The sequence below is a fragment of the Zingiber officinale genome, chromosome 10A, assembly GCF_018446385.1.
Source record: "Zingiber officinale cultivar Zhangliang chromosome 10A, Zo_v1.1, whole genome shotgun sequence".
NCBI classification, from domain to species: domain Eukaryota; kingdom Viridiplantae; phylum Streptophyta; class Magnoliopsida; order Zingiberales; family Zingiberaceae; genus Zingiber; species Zingiber officinale.
Window position 1 is genome coordinate 5585028 of NC_056004.1, and position 15543 is coordinate 5600570.

The following is a 15543-nucleotide window of genomic DNA, read 5'->3' on the forward strand; positions in this document are numbered from 1 at the left end:
CTGGACGGACGGGATGCGTCGATTAGATTATGGTCCCTCGGCCTTTAACTTTTGTTGTCGTCTGTGGCACTGTATAACGTTATACATTGATGATAAAATTAAATATGCAAAAGAGGAATCTCCGCCGGTCACGTGCCGCATAAGCCGTCTACTTTCCGTCACGGCGCCGTCCTCAGTCAACCCAAAATGAAAATTCTAGTAACGGCGCCGTCTAGTGAGGCGCCGCCCGCACATGTGCTGCTCCCCGCTGGTGTGGCTCACCGCCTAGAAGTCCGGCGCTGACGGACGAGTCCGCTCACTTGCGGTCGGTTGAGCTTCCCATCGCCTCGGGCTTCAACGAAGCGTTTGCTGTTTAGAGGAGACGATTAATGGTGGTGACGCCGTGACGGTGATCGTATCCTCCTAAAAGAGAGAGAAACTCTTGTCCGTATTCGTGTGAACTGACTGACGCACTCAACAGCCACATTCCATGTTTCGCCTTCCATATTTTATAATTTACCATTTGCTCTCCTCTTCCAGTTGCTTTTATTGGTTTTCTTGCTCGACTTGCCTTTCTTCTTCTTCTTTTCAGACAGCTCTGTTTTGCTGCAGTAGAGTGGCAGTGGTTCCTTCTCGGTCCTCGAGAGAATAAATCTCGCGTTGCCGTCCTTCCACCATCTACGTTCGGTTGGTGGATTTGCTGCGGGAGGCGTCGGAGCGAGGAGACTGGTTGATTCCATGGAGAAGAAACACGGGTTCTTCTCTACGCTCGAGGAAGTGGTGCGGGGGCTGTCGCCGGCGCGGCTGAGGACAAAGAACCCCGCGGCGAAGAGCGAATCTTCTTCGGGAGCAATTATGATCAACCCGCGGCGGCGGAAGGGGCAGGGCAGAGAGAGGCAGCCTCACCAGCCGTTGGATCAGGATCTGGCGGAGGCACCGATGATGGGGAGATCGTCGAGCTTTCGGCCCGTAGGGGAGGCGCTGTCGCCGCTTCTGGAGGGCCCTGACGGTGACGCGCCGGAGGAGGTTGGAAGTCAGAGGAGGGAAGGGTGGGGCCACTGGGTTCGCGGCCAGCTCTCGCGGACGCCTTCCGTCACGTCCTCTTCGGCTGCCGCCACCGGTTGTTCGTTTGGCACTTCAGACCTTCGGCTCTTGCTCGGAGTTATGGGGGCGCCGCTCGCTCCCCTTCACGTCAGTACCGTCGATCCTCTCCCACTTCTCAGCATTAAAGACACTCCCATTGTAAGCATAGATCTTGCTTTTCCACAATGCCGTTATTTCTCTGCATTTTCTAGTCATCTTCTTCATCCGGGGCAGAACTGCAAGCTCTCTTTGAAAAATGAAGTCTTTGTGATTTAATTTCTTTCTACGGTCTCCGAGTTTTGACGCAGCTTCCTTATTCTTTTAGGAAACTTCATCGGCTCAGTACATACTGCAGCAGTATACAGCCGCATCGGGTGGTCTCAAGCTGCAAAGCTCTATCCGCAACGCCTACGCGATGGGAAAAGTGAGGATGCTGGCGTCAGAGTTCGAGACGCCAACCAAAGTGGTGAAGAACCGCGGTGGCGCAAACGCTGCGGAGTCCGGCAGCTTTGTTCTCTGGCAAATGACCCCGGACATGTGGTACGTCGAGCTCGCCGTCGGCGGGAGCAAGGTCCACGCCGGCTGCAACGGTAAGATCGTTTGGCGGCACACTCCCTGGCTCGGTGCGCACGCTGCGAAGGGCCCTGTTCGCCCACTCCGCCGCGCCCTCCAGGTATAAACCTCTTATGGGCATCACCTGCTCTCCTGGATCTCTCCTTAGCGAAACAATTGCTTCATAAAAGTTTCTTCTTTGATTGAACTCGAGGGACTTTCTTCGAACAGGGCCTTGATCCTTTAACCACGGCGAGCATGTTTGCAAGTGCACGTTGCATCGGGGAGAAAAAGATCAACGGGGAGGAATGCTTCATACTTAAGCTCTCCGCCGACCCGCAAACGCTCAAGGCCCGAAGCGAAGGCCCTGCGGAGATCATCCGGCACGTCCTATTCGGCTACTTCAGCCAGCGGACAGGGCTCCTGGTCCACTTGGAAGACTCCCATCTCACTCGCATCCAACCCAACGCCGGCGGTGACGCCGTCTACTGGGAGACCACAATCAACTCTTTCCTCGAGGACTACCGCCCCGTCGAGGGTGTAATGATCGCCCATTCCGGGCGCTCCGTGGTGACTCTGTTCAGGTTCGGTGAGGAGGCGATGAGCCACACCAAGACGAGGATGGAGGAGGTCTGGACGATCGAAGAGGTATCGTTCAACGTGCCAGGCCTCTCTGTCGATTGTTTCATCCCCCCTGCCGAGATAAGGCGCCACTCCATCAGCGGCGCCTGCGACCAGCCTCAGGCAGAAAGGATCAGGAGCAGAAGCAGCATCGGAAGCCGGTCGAGAGTCGCCGCCATACCCGCGGAGAAGCTGCAGGATCCGAGCGACAACAAAATCGTTTTTAGAATCGAAGTGCCGCAGCGTCATGCCCTTAAACAAGGATCTGATCGCTTTGTTAATATGGCCGGCTAAGTAATTGACCACCGGAAATGGATCACTGCAGTTCTAGACAGTAATTTCATCTTTGTGTTGCTTCCTCTGTACATAAGAGCATAATTTTTCTCAGGTCTTAATTGTCAAAAAGCCGGGCTGAATTTTTGTACTCTGAATGCAGAAGGATAAAGCATTACCTAAAGATTTAAATGTGTAGTTGGGAACAGACGTTTTCCCTTCGGCCTCTGCTGCATTCCACTATTATCTGTATTTGAATGAAACAATTCCTGGCACTACTATCTGTACTTTTTCTCCAAGATCTCAAACAATTCACAATGCGACGGTGAGTCTAATCCTGATCAAAAACATAGTTTGCCATGGGAAACAAGCTTCATCAGTTATTTAATGCCTGTATCTCTTTTTCTTTCATGTCTGGCAGATCTTAGCTGTACATTTTGTTGCCTTCTCTCCAGATCTTGTGGGGGTGCTGAAATCATCTTGATCTTGTCCTCTTCTGCTGCAGCTTTATCTTTTTTATCTTGTTTCGTGACAGCGTCTGAAGCTTGGTGATCCACAAAGTAATTAAACACAGCTCGTGCTCAGGTGCAAGTGAGGCAGGGGTTGTTGCCTTGGCCCGAAGCAAGGCATCAAGACGCAAGTGGCCTCGGGGTCTGAAGGCCACCATGTGCTTCTCCTACCTCATTCGAATACCTAGCTCTGGAGCACATTTATTTTAGTGATATGTGAGACGTGATATTTTACTGAAATCTGCAAAGTCTTACCTAACACATTAGTTAAGACGTGCATGCTCCTTTGTTAGTAATATTGAGAAGCTTCCAGCTTCCTTATGTGGATGCTCTTCTTCAAGTCAAATCCCGTGATGGTCACTTGCTCATTTTTATATCTGTGGAAAATATTCACTACGATGCAAAGATCAGCCAGCAACTCCATTGTCACTTGAAAATTTGAAATAAAGTACATCCACACACACTATGAGCTCGCTTCCAATAGCAGCAGGTAACAAGGCTTAGAGGATGGTAGGTCCATGTACCATTGAATTATCGTTCACAATGTCTCCCAGCTATCCTACAGCAATTCTCAAATGATAATGTACGACTGGTATGGCACTGTCAGGCTTTCTGTCCTCGATCAACAACGGGTATTTTGAACAGCAGCAAAAAAATATAATAAGCACGAAATTTTAGAAGCTTTTATCGACAGAATAATTGATGAGTCTTGAGAATTAATTTCTTTTGCTATCGGGTATCCTGTTCTTGCGAGCTGTAATCAAATCTAAAAGATTTCTCTAACATTTTGCTGAATTGATGAAGCATACGTACATGGAGCGACCAAAATTAGGATTAACTTTTATCTTTCTCTCATGCTTCACCAGCCAGGCAGCTGCTAGTTTCTTCTCTGCATCTTGCACAATGTACTTACCGTTCGTAAACATAAATGAAAACTTTCAAAAGCAATACCTATCATTTGACCGGCGATAAGTTTGGCTTCGCCGAACAGAAATAAGTAGAAGACAGTGGACATTGCAGGATTCTTGATCCTTGTTTCTTGCAGCTTGTTCTTGGACAGCTAAATTCCTGCGGCTATTAATAAAATTACTGTTTAAATGTGATGATATTGATGTCTGATGGCAAGCAACATGGAGAGTTGGTAATAAGATTGATACAAATAAATTTACGTTCAAGTGTAGGGTGAGCATTGAAATCTAGATCCAAATTGTTTCTTCAGTCTTCACAAGTAAAGAAAAAAGGATTTAAGGAACAATTTAACACTGATCAATTTTCAGTTAGACCAGAAGAGGATTACAGCCCAATCCAGCATGTTTCAGATGCAGGACAATTGGACTATCAGAAAGCGCCAGCTCGGGCACCAAAACCTCCCATAGTCCCATCCATATAGTTCTTTTTGCACAAATGTTCTTAGAATCTGTGACAGCATTTGCATGGCTTTAACAGACCTTGAACGCAAAAGAAATTGTTTGCTAGATTCACTACAACACAAAAAGAGGAGGAAATTTAGAGCTGTTAATAAAAGAAATTGCTATAGAAGTTCAAATTTGCATTGCAAATTTAACTCGAAATGAATTTAGACAATCAAAAGTTTTATCACAAGTAACACGAATTCCACACACCGCATCCTCAGAAGAACCTGCCCTAGTAAGCTGTACCCTTACCAAGGCCCAAAGAAGTAGCTAGGATAGTAGATGATGCCTTGTCAATCACCAACCCGGTAGATATTAATAAATAAGATACTGAATTTCAGAAAACGTGTTTTTGTATCCCTAAGTGTATAGTTGATTAGTAAGACGTTGCTGCATACAAAAGAATCATATCGTGTGATCACTCTCTGCTTAAGACTGAGTTTTAAATGCTTAAATGCTAATGCAACTGCATCCAAAACCAGTAAATAACACTTCATTTGTTGATGTCTGTGAAATAGTACCATTGCGTCTTCCCTGCGCCATTGCTGAAATTATTTTCTGTAGTCTTCTCTATCTCAATGAATTCACGAACAATCTGGAGTAACATTTGATAAATAATAGAAGATTAATCTTTAATGCAAATTTTGGAACAAAGTCAAAAGTGTATGAACTTATCTAGAAGCTTAGTTGAAGGGACCGGTGGCGATGACAAAAATATTGACGGAGAAAGGACTGGGATTGAAAATTGAAGATACGCCATAGCTTTTAGCCCTCCAGCAAAGCTGGGGAGAGGTGATAAATGTGGGTTGCTGGGGAGAGGTGATAAATGATACCCACGAATCTGCGCACACCATAGACAGCTCCCTTGGGGATGTTAAAGCGAGATTCAGGAAAAAGGTATCTGACGTAGATACTCCGGTGCTCAAATCAGAAAGAGACAGAGCGAAAAGCCTATAAAAAAGAAGAAGAATAGTAGATGCGTGTGTAGGTGCATACTTGGCCAACGGAAATGACCTCTTTTTATACCGCTTCTCATAACCTCTGTAATAATGAGGTGATCAAAGAATGTTTGGTGTCAGAATATATCGGGTGATGTAGAATATACGACGGACTTCCATTGGGTGAAGAAAGGGTTTGCGATATACATGTGGCAAAGTATTAGAATATTCCCTTACAAATTGTCGTTATTTTTTGACAAGTTGTTGTGATTCCCTGATAGCGTTGTCTCCTGGCGGTAATCTGATCTGCTTTGGGACTGATCAGGAGTGGGCTGGGAGCTATGCCCATGAGTGAGATGAGTCCAAGAGATCCGACTAGTATTGGGATCAACCTGAAGTAAACTGGGTGTTTGCCCATGAAAAGTGATTGTTTTGGAGATCCAATCGGCACTGGGACAGACCGAAAGCAGGCTGGGATGAGAATCTGGGAGGCGTGTGAACCATCCACGCTTATAACTAGCATTGGAGCGAGAGTCTAAGACCCGACCGGTTGGTCGTTGGGAGCATGAGTCATGCACGTTTATTACTTGCACTGGGACAAGAGTCTAGGATCCAACTGGCTGGTTGTTGGACACGTGAGCATGCACGCTTATAAATCGCACTTGGGCGAGAGTCTGGGACCCGATCGATTGGTCGTTGGGCTCGTGAACTATACATGCTTATAACTCGCATTGGGACAAAAGTCTAGGACCTGACCAGTTGGTCGTTGGGCTCATAAGATATGCACGCTTATAACTCGCACTAGGGCGAGAGTCTAGGGGACCCGACAGATTGATCGTTGGGCTCGTGAACTATGCACCCTTATAACTCGCACTGGGATGAGAGTCTAGGACCCGACTAGTCGATACTCATGCTGCCCGAGTACTCGGCCTTGATTGTCGCCTCCTTTTAACATTTGACCGTCATATTATCTTAACTCTTGACCTCAAACTATCCTTGGGCCACCCATTATACACGTATCAGTGTATAAATGCAATGAATGAAATTTTGATAGTGTTTCTTCCCAAAAAACACAAGGATAAATTTTACAAAACAAAACTAATTAAGAATCGAACGTAATGAAACAAGGAACTAAAAAAAAATTCAAAACAATTCACTATAGAAAGTGGCAAGCATCGAAGAGGAACAAAGGATTACAGAGAACAAAAACTAGAATGCAAATATGCTTTTTGTTGGAATTTTGGTGGATTTAATAGGTGAAAATAAGAATACAGAAGAGACTTTATAAGAAAGTATGAGGATGAGAGAGAGATTCTGATGAATGTTTAGGGTTTGTTATTAATAAATGATCATCATATAAGATTCTTTTTATACCCTTAGATTTATATTTCCACATCTTTCTACAATTAATACATTATAAAATAATTAATTTTTGTTCTTTTCTATACTAATGTGACAAAAAGGCGAAATCGCTCGCCCCTAGCGCCCCCGCCGCACCCGACCCAAAGCCATCACGAGGGAGGTAAATCACAGCATCCTGAGCGAGCATGTGGCAGGTGGGGTGAGTTGCACAGGGACCGGGGATTTACGCCCCGACTACCCTGAGTTTCGACCCCGCGACCTCATGTGGCAAGCATCCCACCACATACCAACTCGGATGACCTGTGGGGTCATTCTTTTCTATACTAATGATTCTTGTCATAAAGAGTTTCATTGAACTTAATAAGATAATTAAATTTTTCATATTTGATGAAGAGTCACATGAAGTCAAATTGTTCTTAGCATTGTTCTTGCATAATTGAAGAAGTCAATTTGTCTTTGGAATAAGTTTACATGCCAACATATGCTCCTTTAAACTTGTTCTTCCTTAAACTCCAAACAAATTCCTTAGGTATTGAAAAGCTTTTGTTTTTAGAGGTATTGTAAATATATCAGCTACTTGATCACTTAACTTCACATGGAGCAATTCTATTTCTTTTGACTTAATATACTCCCTTATGATGCTTGAATCTTTCTTGATGAACTAGGCTTTGTTGGTGTTGGAAGCACCAGCTAATTAAACTTGTATTTTGATATTGACAAATATTCAAAGTTAAGTTGTGTTGTTGTTCTAACAAGTTGAACTAATTATGCAGGAAAGTCCTGAGTGATCTTATGCAAGGTGAAAGTCCTAATTGAAACTAGGCAAAGAGGTCTTAGTTGATACAAGACAGGTGGAAAGTCTTAGCTGCGATTAGACAACGAAGTCCTGGTCTGGGGGACTAGGCAAAGTCTTGGCAGGTCGAGAACATTTAGCAAAATCCTAGGGTCGATGACACTAGGTGAAAGTCCTAGGGGTCACAGACACTAAACGGGAAATCCTAGGGTCGAGGACATTAGGTGAAAGCCCTGAAGTCTCAGATGCCGAGCAAAATTCTAGACGGTCTGGAGGAACGGTCTGAGAAAAGTTAAACTCTCCTGAGAGGAATATGTGAGGATACGTTCCATGTAGAGGGAACAGTAGATATTGGTTCGACCTAGAGTTTCAGCAAAACTCAAAGTTAAGACTGGACAGTCCAAAAACTGTCAAAATCAATTTACTTTACATATTATTTGTTCTTGTGCTAACCTTGTAATGCAGAAAGTTGGTGGCTGGAAAACAGAGCTCCAGGCACCCATAGCTTGTCTGAGCGCCTGGAGTTGCTCCAAACGTTTGGAGGTGCTCCAAGCGCCTGGACAAGCAAAATCTCATCTTCACTCTGCGTTGGAGCATAACGACTAGCCGACCCACATTAGCGGTCCAGGCGCCCATACATGGATAAGCTTCTCGGATGAAGTTTCTGTAAGGAATAGGTGGTCGGCTAGAAAGGGGGTTGGATAGCTAGGTCACCCACAACTTCTTTTCTTCTCTACAAAAGATTAGTGCACACGCGGAAATACAACTAACTAATTAAAACAATAAGAAAGAATACCAAATCGCTAACAAGCTCGATGTAACGTGGTTCGGAGATTGCTTGCTCCTACTCCACGGCGTGTCCTTGAGGTGGACGAGCCCTTGATCCTTCGATGGATCAATCCCCGGCAATCTCCGGCTAGAGCTTTCTCCTTCTCGATGGAGCAAACCTCTCACAAAGGATCTCTTCCTCTTTACAATGATGAACTTAGGTTTAGGAGGAAGAGAGTAGGCTTGGAAGCTTTGGGCAATGACAAGGAGTTATTCAATAAACATGAGTAACCTCCTTCAAGCCCCAAAGCTTCCCTTAAATAAGAGGAGAGAGTTGATCATCATATCAACTCATCTCGGCACCAGTCGACTGGTGTTACCGTTAGAGGTAGCCAGTCGACTGCTAAAACTAGCAGTCGACTGCTAAAACTTGCAGTCCACTGATCCACACCAACCGAACGAACAGAACCATTCTGTTCGCGCCCAGTCGACTGTGCAGTCGACTGCACCAGTCGACTGCTAAAACATGCAGTCGACTGCTACAATGCTGCTACAGTGAATCCTAAAATTTATGCTTTTGCTTCGAGTACAATCTCTCGTGTACTCGTACCCTCACCCTTACGACTCTTTTAACGCTTCCTTTGCAGCTTTAACAGAACCTTCAAGCATACTTTCTTTGGCTCTCGTCCCTCGGATGCATTCAAGCCTGCGGCTCGTCCCCAATGTCATCCTTCGCGTATGCCTCGAAATTGCTTCCCTCGGCCCTTGTCCTCGCTGCCTTGTCCACGGTCCCTCGGATGCTTCATCCTTCACCGGACCCGAAGCCATCAACCTGAGTCGCATGTGTATCCTGCGAACCTGCACAACTCAAATACACATATCAGATACAAGGGTGAACCTAACTTAAACTCTTTGACACACACATCAAAACTATGATCGTACCGATCAAAATCTAGGTCGATTGCACCAACAATCTCCCCCTTTTTGATGTGTGGCAATATGTTTAAGTTAGGCATAAATATCAACATGAAAATTAGAAGCAATATGTAAACATGAAGCATAATACTCAAGCTCCCCCTTAACATATGCTCTCAACCATAATTTTCAAGTTTTGCACATAGTTAAGTTTTTAACTTAAACCTTTGTATTTCGCCCCCTTTGACACCATCAAAAATTGTACCAAACATGTATACATACTATGCTATCAATGTGGACTTAAAAATACCCAAAACCAGCTCTTGAAAGTGCTGGAAAACAGCTACCAGTTGACTGCTATCTGTCGCAGTCGACTGGCACAAACCAACCCGAATTTCAGCATTTTACAGCCAACTTCAGAAATGCATAGAAAATTCTAGAAAATTTGAAAAATCATGAAATTTTGAACACATATTTCTTATAATGTTCTTTAACAAGGAAAAATATGTTTCCATGAAAATTCATCATATGTTTGAAGTTTTAATAAAAACTCAAACACCTTGAAAAATACTCAAGTTTGTATCAACTTAAACCCTAGTTTTGAATTCATATGTTTCAAAATAACTATCCACTGTAAATAAAACATAAAATTGTTTTTCAAAACATTTGAAATGTCCAACTATGATCTATGGGCAAGATGTCCATTAATTAAACATTTGCTTTCCCCATAGTTGGCCTATGATCACTAAAAATTAATACATCTCATAACTCATCAAGATGCTATAAGCATAAGTGAATTATTTGTATCATCCTATCATCTCACATTTAAGGTTAGAAAATAATGCAAATCATTGTGAGATTAAGATAACTCCTACTTAGCCCCCTTAATCATGAATTTCTATCAAGGCTAAGTGCTCCCCCTTAAGGTCTCAAGTCAACCATTTTTCAAGGATTTGAACTATGATTTTAATGGTTGACTAACCTAAAATCCTCTAACCCTTGAGGATTGATTTTGGCACCCAATAGAAATTCTTTCTAATTGGGTTAACCAAATATTCCTTGGGGATCCATTTTCTATCTATAGTCTTGGTTTTTTATTGGCCCCTAGCAAGTAGACAATGGTAGGTCTTTTCATTATTGGGTTCCTTGTATCCTAACCCATTTTTCTTAAAACTTGCCCTTTGGCTCCCAATAATCATGTTTAGGGTTTTAGAGCCAATTTCAAATTTTCTAAGGACATTGGTAAGATATTCTACCTTTTCCCTTAATTTCCTATTTTCCTCTTCTAAACATGAATCATATGAACTTGTAGAAGAAGCATGCATATCATCATCCCTAATAGACATGGATTCTAATTTTTCTTTAAGCATGCAAATATCATTTTTCAAGGTTTTATTTTTCCTTTTTGCCTTGAACAAATCATCATTTGTACTTTTAATGATCTTAATTAAAACATGAGGAGGAAGATTGTATACCTCACTTACCGAGATGTCTGAATCCGATGTTTGACCTCCCCCTTCACTTGAGCTCCCTTCTTCATATTCACTTGAGCTCTTTCCCTCTTCATTTTCGGATGAGGTGGAGGCTACATCATCAATTCCCATTAGAGCAAAATTGACTACATGGTGCTCCTCTTCCTCCAATGATGATGATGGATCATCCCATGTTGCTTTTAGGTTTTGAGCCTTCTTCCCTTTTTCTTTTGTCTTCTTCTCCTCCTTCTTCTTCCCTTCCTTCTTCTTCAAGAGAGGACAATCATCTCTTATGTGTCCTTCTCCTTGACAATTATAGCAAATGATCTTCCTTGTCCTACTTTTGCTTCTAGAACTTTTCCTAGCACGAGATTTGTTAAAAGAAAAAGATTTAAATGTCTTTCTCATCTTCCTTACCATATATGCTTCTTGATCGCTATCCATTGAGGCACTTGATTCTTCGGAGTCGAAAGATGGTGGTGATGAAGATTTCTTCTTCTTTCCCTTTCCCTTGTTTGCCACAAGGGCTACTCCTCTTGATCTATGAACTTCTCCATCTAATCCTTCAACTCTTGTTTCGTAAAGCTCCATTGTTGAGAAGAGTTCATCTAGAGAGGATTTCTCTAGATCCTTTGATATGTAGTATGAATCTACAATGGAGCTCCAAGTTGTGGTTCTTGGGAAAGCATTTAGGGCTTTCATCATCATGTCTCGATTTGAAAGTGTCTCACCTACACTTGTTAGCCCATTAATAATTTCCTTAATTCTAGAATGTAACATTGATACCTTTTCTCCTTTCTCAAGCTTGATATTGTTGAGTTGAGTTCGAAGGATGTCTCTTTTTGCCAATTTTGCTTCTGATGTTCCTTCATGAAGCTCCACTAGCTTTTCCCACAAGTCTTTGGCACTTGTATAGTTTCCAATTCTTGTTACTTCTTGTTGTGGAAGAACATGTAGTAGGTGATGCATTGCTTTGGAATTTGCTAGATGCTCTTCTTTTTGCCTTTTGGTCCATCTTGTTATGTCGATTGTCTCATTGTGTTCATCCTTGGGTTCTTCAAAACCACTTCTCATGATTAGCAGAATGTCAAAATCGGTATTGAAAAATACCTCTATTTTCTTCTTCCACCATGAGAAGTCCCCTTCGAATTTCGGTGGATGAATGTTTGAGCCGGCCATTTTGATGAAGTGTTCTTCTCGGCGATTAGTCCGTTGAAGGGCGTCCTCACTCTGATACCACTTGTAAGGAATAGGTGGCCGGCTAGAAGGGGGGTTGGATAGCTAGGTCACCCACAACTTCTTTTCTTCTCTACAAAAGATTAGTGCACACGCGGAAATACAACTAACTAATGAAAACAATAAAGAAAGAATACCAAATCGCTAACAAGCTCAATGTAACGTGGTTCGGAGATTGCTTGCTCCTACTCCACGGCGTGTCCTTGAGGTGGACGAGCCCTTGATCCTTCGGTGGATCAATCCCCGGCAATCTCCGGCTAGAGCTTTCTCCTTCTCGATGGAGCAAACCTCTCACAAAGGATCTCTTCCTCTTTACAATGATGAACTTAGGTTTAGGAGGAAGAGAGTAGGCTTGGAAGCTTTGGGCAATGACAAGGAGTTATTCAATAAACATGAGTAACCTCCTTCAAGCCCCAAAACTTCCCTTAAATAAGAGGAGAGAGTTGATCATCATATCAACTCATCTCGGCACCAGTCGACTGGTAAAACTATCAGTCGACTGGTGTTACCGTTAGAGGTAGTCAACGGCTACTTTCCAGCACCAACGGTCATTTACCAGTCGACTGCTAAAAATAGCAGTCGACTGGTGCAGTCGACTGCTAAAACTTGCAGTCGACTGATCCACACTGACCGAACGAACAGAACCATTCTGTTCGCGCCCAGTTGACTGCACCAGTCGACTGCTAAAACATGCAGTCGACTGCTACAGTACTGCTACCATGCTGCTACAGTGAATCCTAAAATTTATGCTTTTGCTTCGAGTACAGTCTCTCGTGTACTCGTACTCTCACCCTTACGACTCTTTTGACGCTTCCTTTGCAGCTTTAACAGAACCTTCAAGCATACTTTCTTTGGCTCTCGTCCCTCGGATGCATTCAAGCCCGCGGCTCGTCCCCAATGCCATCCTTCGCGTATGCCTCGAAATTACTTCCCTCGGCCCTTGTCCTCGCTGCCTTGTCCACGGTCCCTCGGATGCTTCATCCTTCACCTGACCCGAAGCCATCAACCTGAGTCGCATGTGTATCCTGCGAACCTGCATAACTCAAATACACATATTAGATACAAGGGTGAACCTAACTTAAACTCTTTGACACACACATCAAAACTATGATCGTACTGATCAAAACCTAGGTCGATTGCACCAACAGTTTTGACGAGAGCTCACCACGTCAGCACAGTTCAAGCACTCGAATGGGGGTATAAAAGGAGGGTTCGACCAGTAGCTTCAACACATCATTTTGAACAACTTTTTCTATTTGCATGCTGCTCCGAAAATGACACAACCACTCCCAAATGTTGTCCCAACAACCAAAGCCAAGAATTTTCAGATCTGTAGTCGTCGGTAACTTCTAAATATTTACATATATATTGTAATTCAGATATTCTTGTAATACTTCAAATTGATAGTGAATTACCTAACGAAAGCAATCAATGATCACGGGCCTTGAAGTAGGAGTCATCACAAACTCCGAACCAAATAAAAATAAACTTGTTAACGTTGTTTTTTACTTCTGTTCTTTATTTATTCCGCTGTATTTTACTCTGAATTTTAAATGAACGTGAAAAGTTACGCCTGCTATTCACCCCCCCTCTAGCGCAACGATCCTACAATTGATATCTGAGCCTGGACTGCTAGAAGGACTAACCGTTGGCTGTGCACAAGAGTCATGGTATAATCGAGCCATGTGAGGTGAAATATTGACCTTCAACGAAAGATGTGAGGGCTCCCATGTCTGGATCAAGATGACCAGACACTAGGCAAAGAAGTCTCACTTGCGGTTAGGCAAGAAAATCTTAGTAGGTTGGTCGAACCGAGGGGAAGGAAAGTCCTGATGAGTTAAAGATCAGATGACATCAAGCGGATAAACTTGAGGGGGCAGTCCTTCGTTTGAGGGGGGATTGTTGAACTGCAATGGTTGCAAATAAAGTCCCACATTAAAAACACATAGAAAGGATTATGGACTTATAAGAGAAAGATATCTCTATTGGTATGAGGACTTTTGCGTAGAGCTCAAAAATAAAATCATGATAGCTTAGGTCCAAAGTAGACAATATCATATTATTGTGAAAATATATAAATTCCTTTTGATCCTAATAGGCTTTTGCTAAGGCAATTGTCGAACTATTATCCACATAGATCTTAGTTGTAGCTTCTTGTTGCAAATTGCAATCTAAGATCCTAAGTAATCCCTTTAGCTAAATAACATGACAAATACAAGAGGTTGTAGCAATATACTCAGCTTCACAAGTTGATAGAGCAATAATTTATTATTTCATTGAGGATGATACGGGTGACAAAGTGAATGCAACATTACCAAGATAAAACACATATCCAGCAATGCTCTTGCGATCATCATAATTTCCAGCTCAATCGCTATCACTGAGACCAAAAATCTCCATATTTTTTGTTAATGAATTGAGAAACCAATTATCAATTGTCCTTTAATATATCTAAAAAAATCTCTTAACTGCATATAAGTGAGAAGTTTTTAAAGTTTTCATATACTTGATTACTAAACTAACTCCAAATAATATATCAGACCTTGTATATGTCAGGTACCTGAGGCAAGCCATGAGACTCTTGTAATAAGTCGGATTCACATGTTTATCTTCTCCATCTTTAATCATTCTAATGAAATATTCAACGGGCGTATCCATAGTATAATAATCTTCCATTAAAAAATTTTTCAGAATCTTTTTAGCATATTTTTTTTGTGATATAAAGATTCCCTCTTCTCTTTTTTATACTTCAATGCCGAGGAAGAATCTCACCGATCCTAGATCTATCATCTAAAACTTCTTCTCCATTGATTGCTTAAATTCTCTAATCATGGAGATATTATTACTTGTAAAAATTAAATCATTCACATAAAGCTATACCAGCAAAATATCTCCATATAAATTATTCTTTAAGTATAAAGATGCTCATAGGGGCATTTTTGCTTGTATCCTTCAGCAACCAACCTTGTTTTATGTCTTTCAATTCCTCCTTTTGCATGGGTCTTTATTTTGAATACCTATTTGACTCTAATAGCTTTGTGTCTTTGAGGAAGTGAAGTGAGCTCCCATGTATTATTTTTCTTTATAGTATGAATCTCTTCTTGCATTGCTTTTCTCCACTTTGCATCCTTGGAGACTTCTTCATAAGTTATAGGATCATATTCTGCAAATAGACACAAATTATTCCGAGCACAATTAGTATCTGTCACTCTTCGAGGGTGCAATTCCTAGTACCCCACTTAGTGAATATAGTAAAAGAGACATGGATACTATTGGGGCAAACTTATTAATAATTTTCTCAACTTTATTTCTTTATAACATTTTTTTCTATACAACGAAATATACAACAAAAACAAAAAGTGCATGAAGAAAAAGGCAAGTGAATAATGTTGGAGCAATCTAGGTGTTATAGGTTTTGATGTTTTGGCAATGATTTAAGTTAGATTTATTGTTATATTTGATATGCATTGTGAGTGTGCAGGATACAGGTACAACAAGGAAAGTCCAAGTGTGATCTTGGCAAAGGAGAAAAGTCCAAGAGGAGTCTTGGCAATATAAGTCCAAGTATGTAGTCTTGGCAACGTAAATCCAAGTGTGACTTGGCAAAGGTTAAAGTCCCAGAGGCGTGAC

General features: G+C 42.3%; 1 protein-coding gene across 2 annotated transcripts; it reads left to right on the forward strand.

Annotated features, from left to right (window-relative positions):
* The first annotated feature begins 237 nt into the window (after positions 1-237).
* Positions 238-3357, forward strand: LOC122027572. 2 transcript variants are annotated; one of them, XM_042586556.1, is made up of 5 exons: positions 238-1221; positions 1388-1735; positions 1846-2569; positions 2672-2833; positions 2930-3357. In XM_042586556.1, the coding sequence occupies exons 1-3, from the start codon at positions 718-720 to the stop codon at positions 2527-2529; spliced, it is 1536 nt and encodes a 511-aa protein (XP_042442490.1). In that variant the 5' UTR covers positions 238-717; the 3' UTR covers positions 2530-2569; positions 2672-2833; positions 2930-3357. The 2 variants fall into 2 exon arrangements, with proteins under 2 accessions (XP_042442490.1, XP_042442489.1); XM_042586555.1 differs by having other exon boundaries at positions 1846-2833.
* Positions 3358-15543: the final 12186 nt, after the last annotated feature.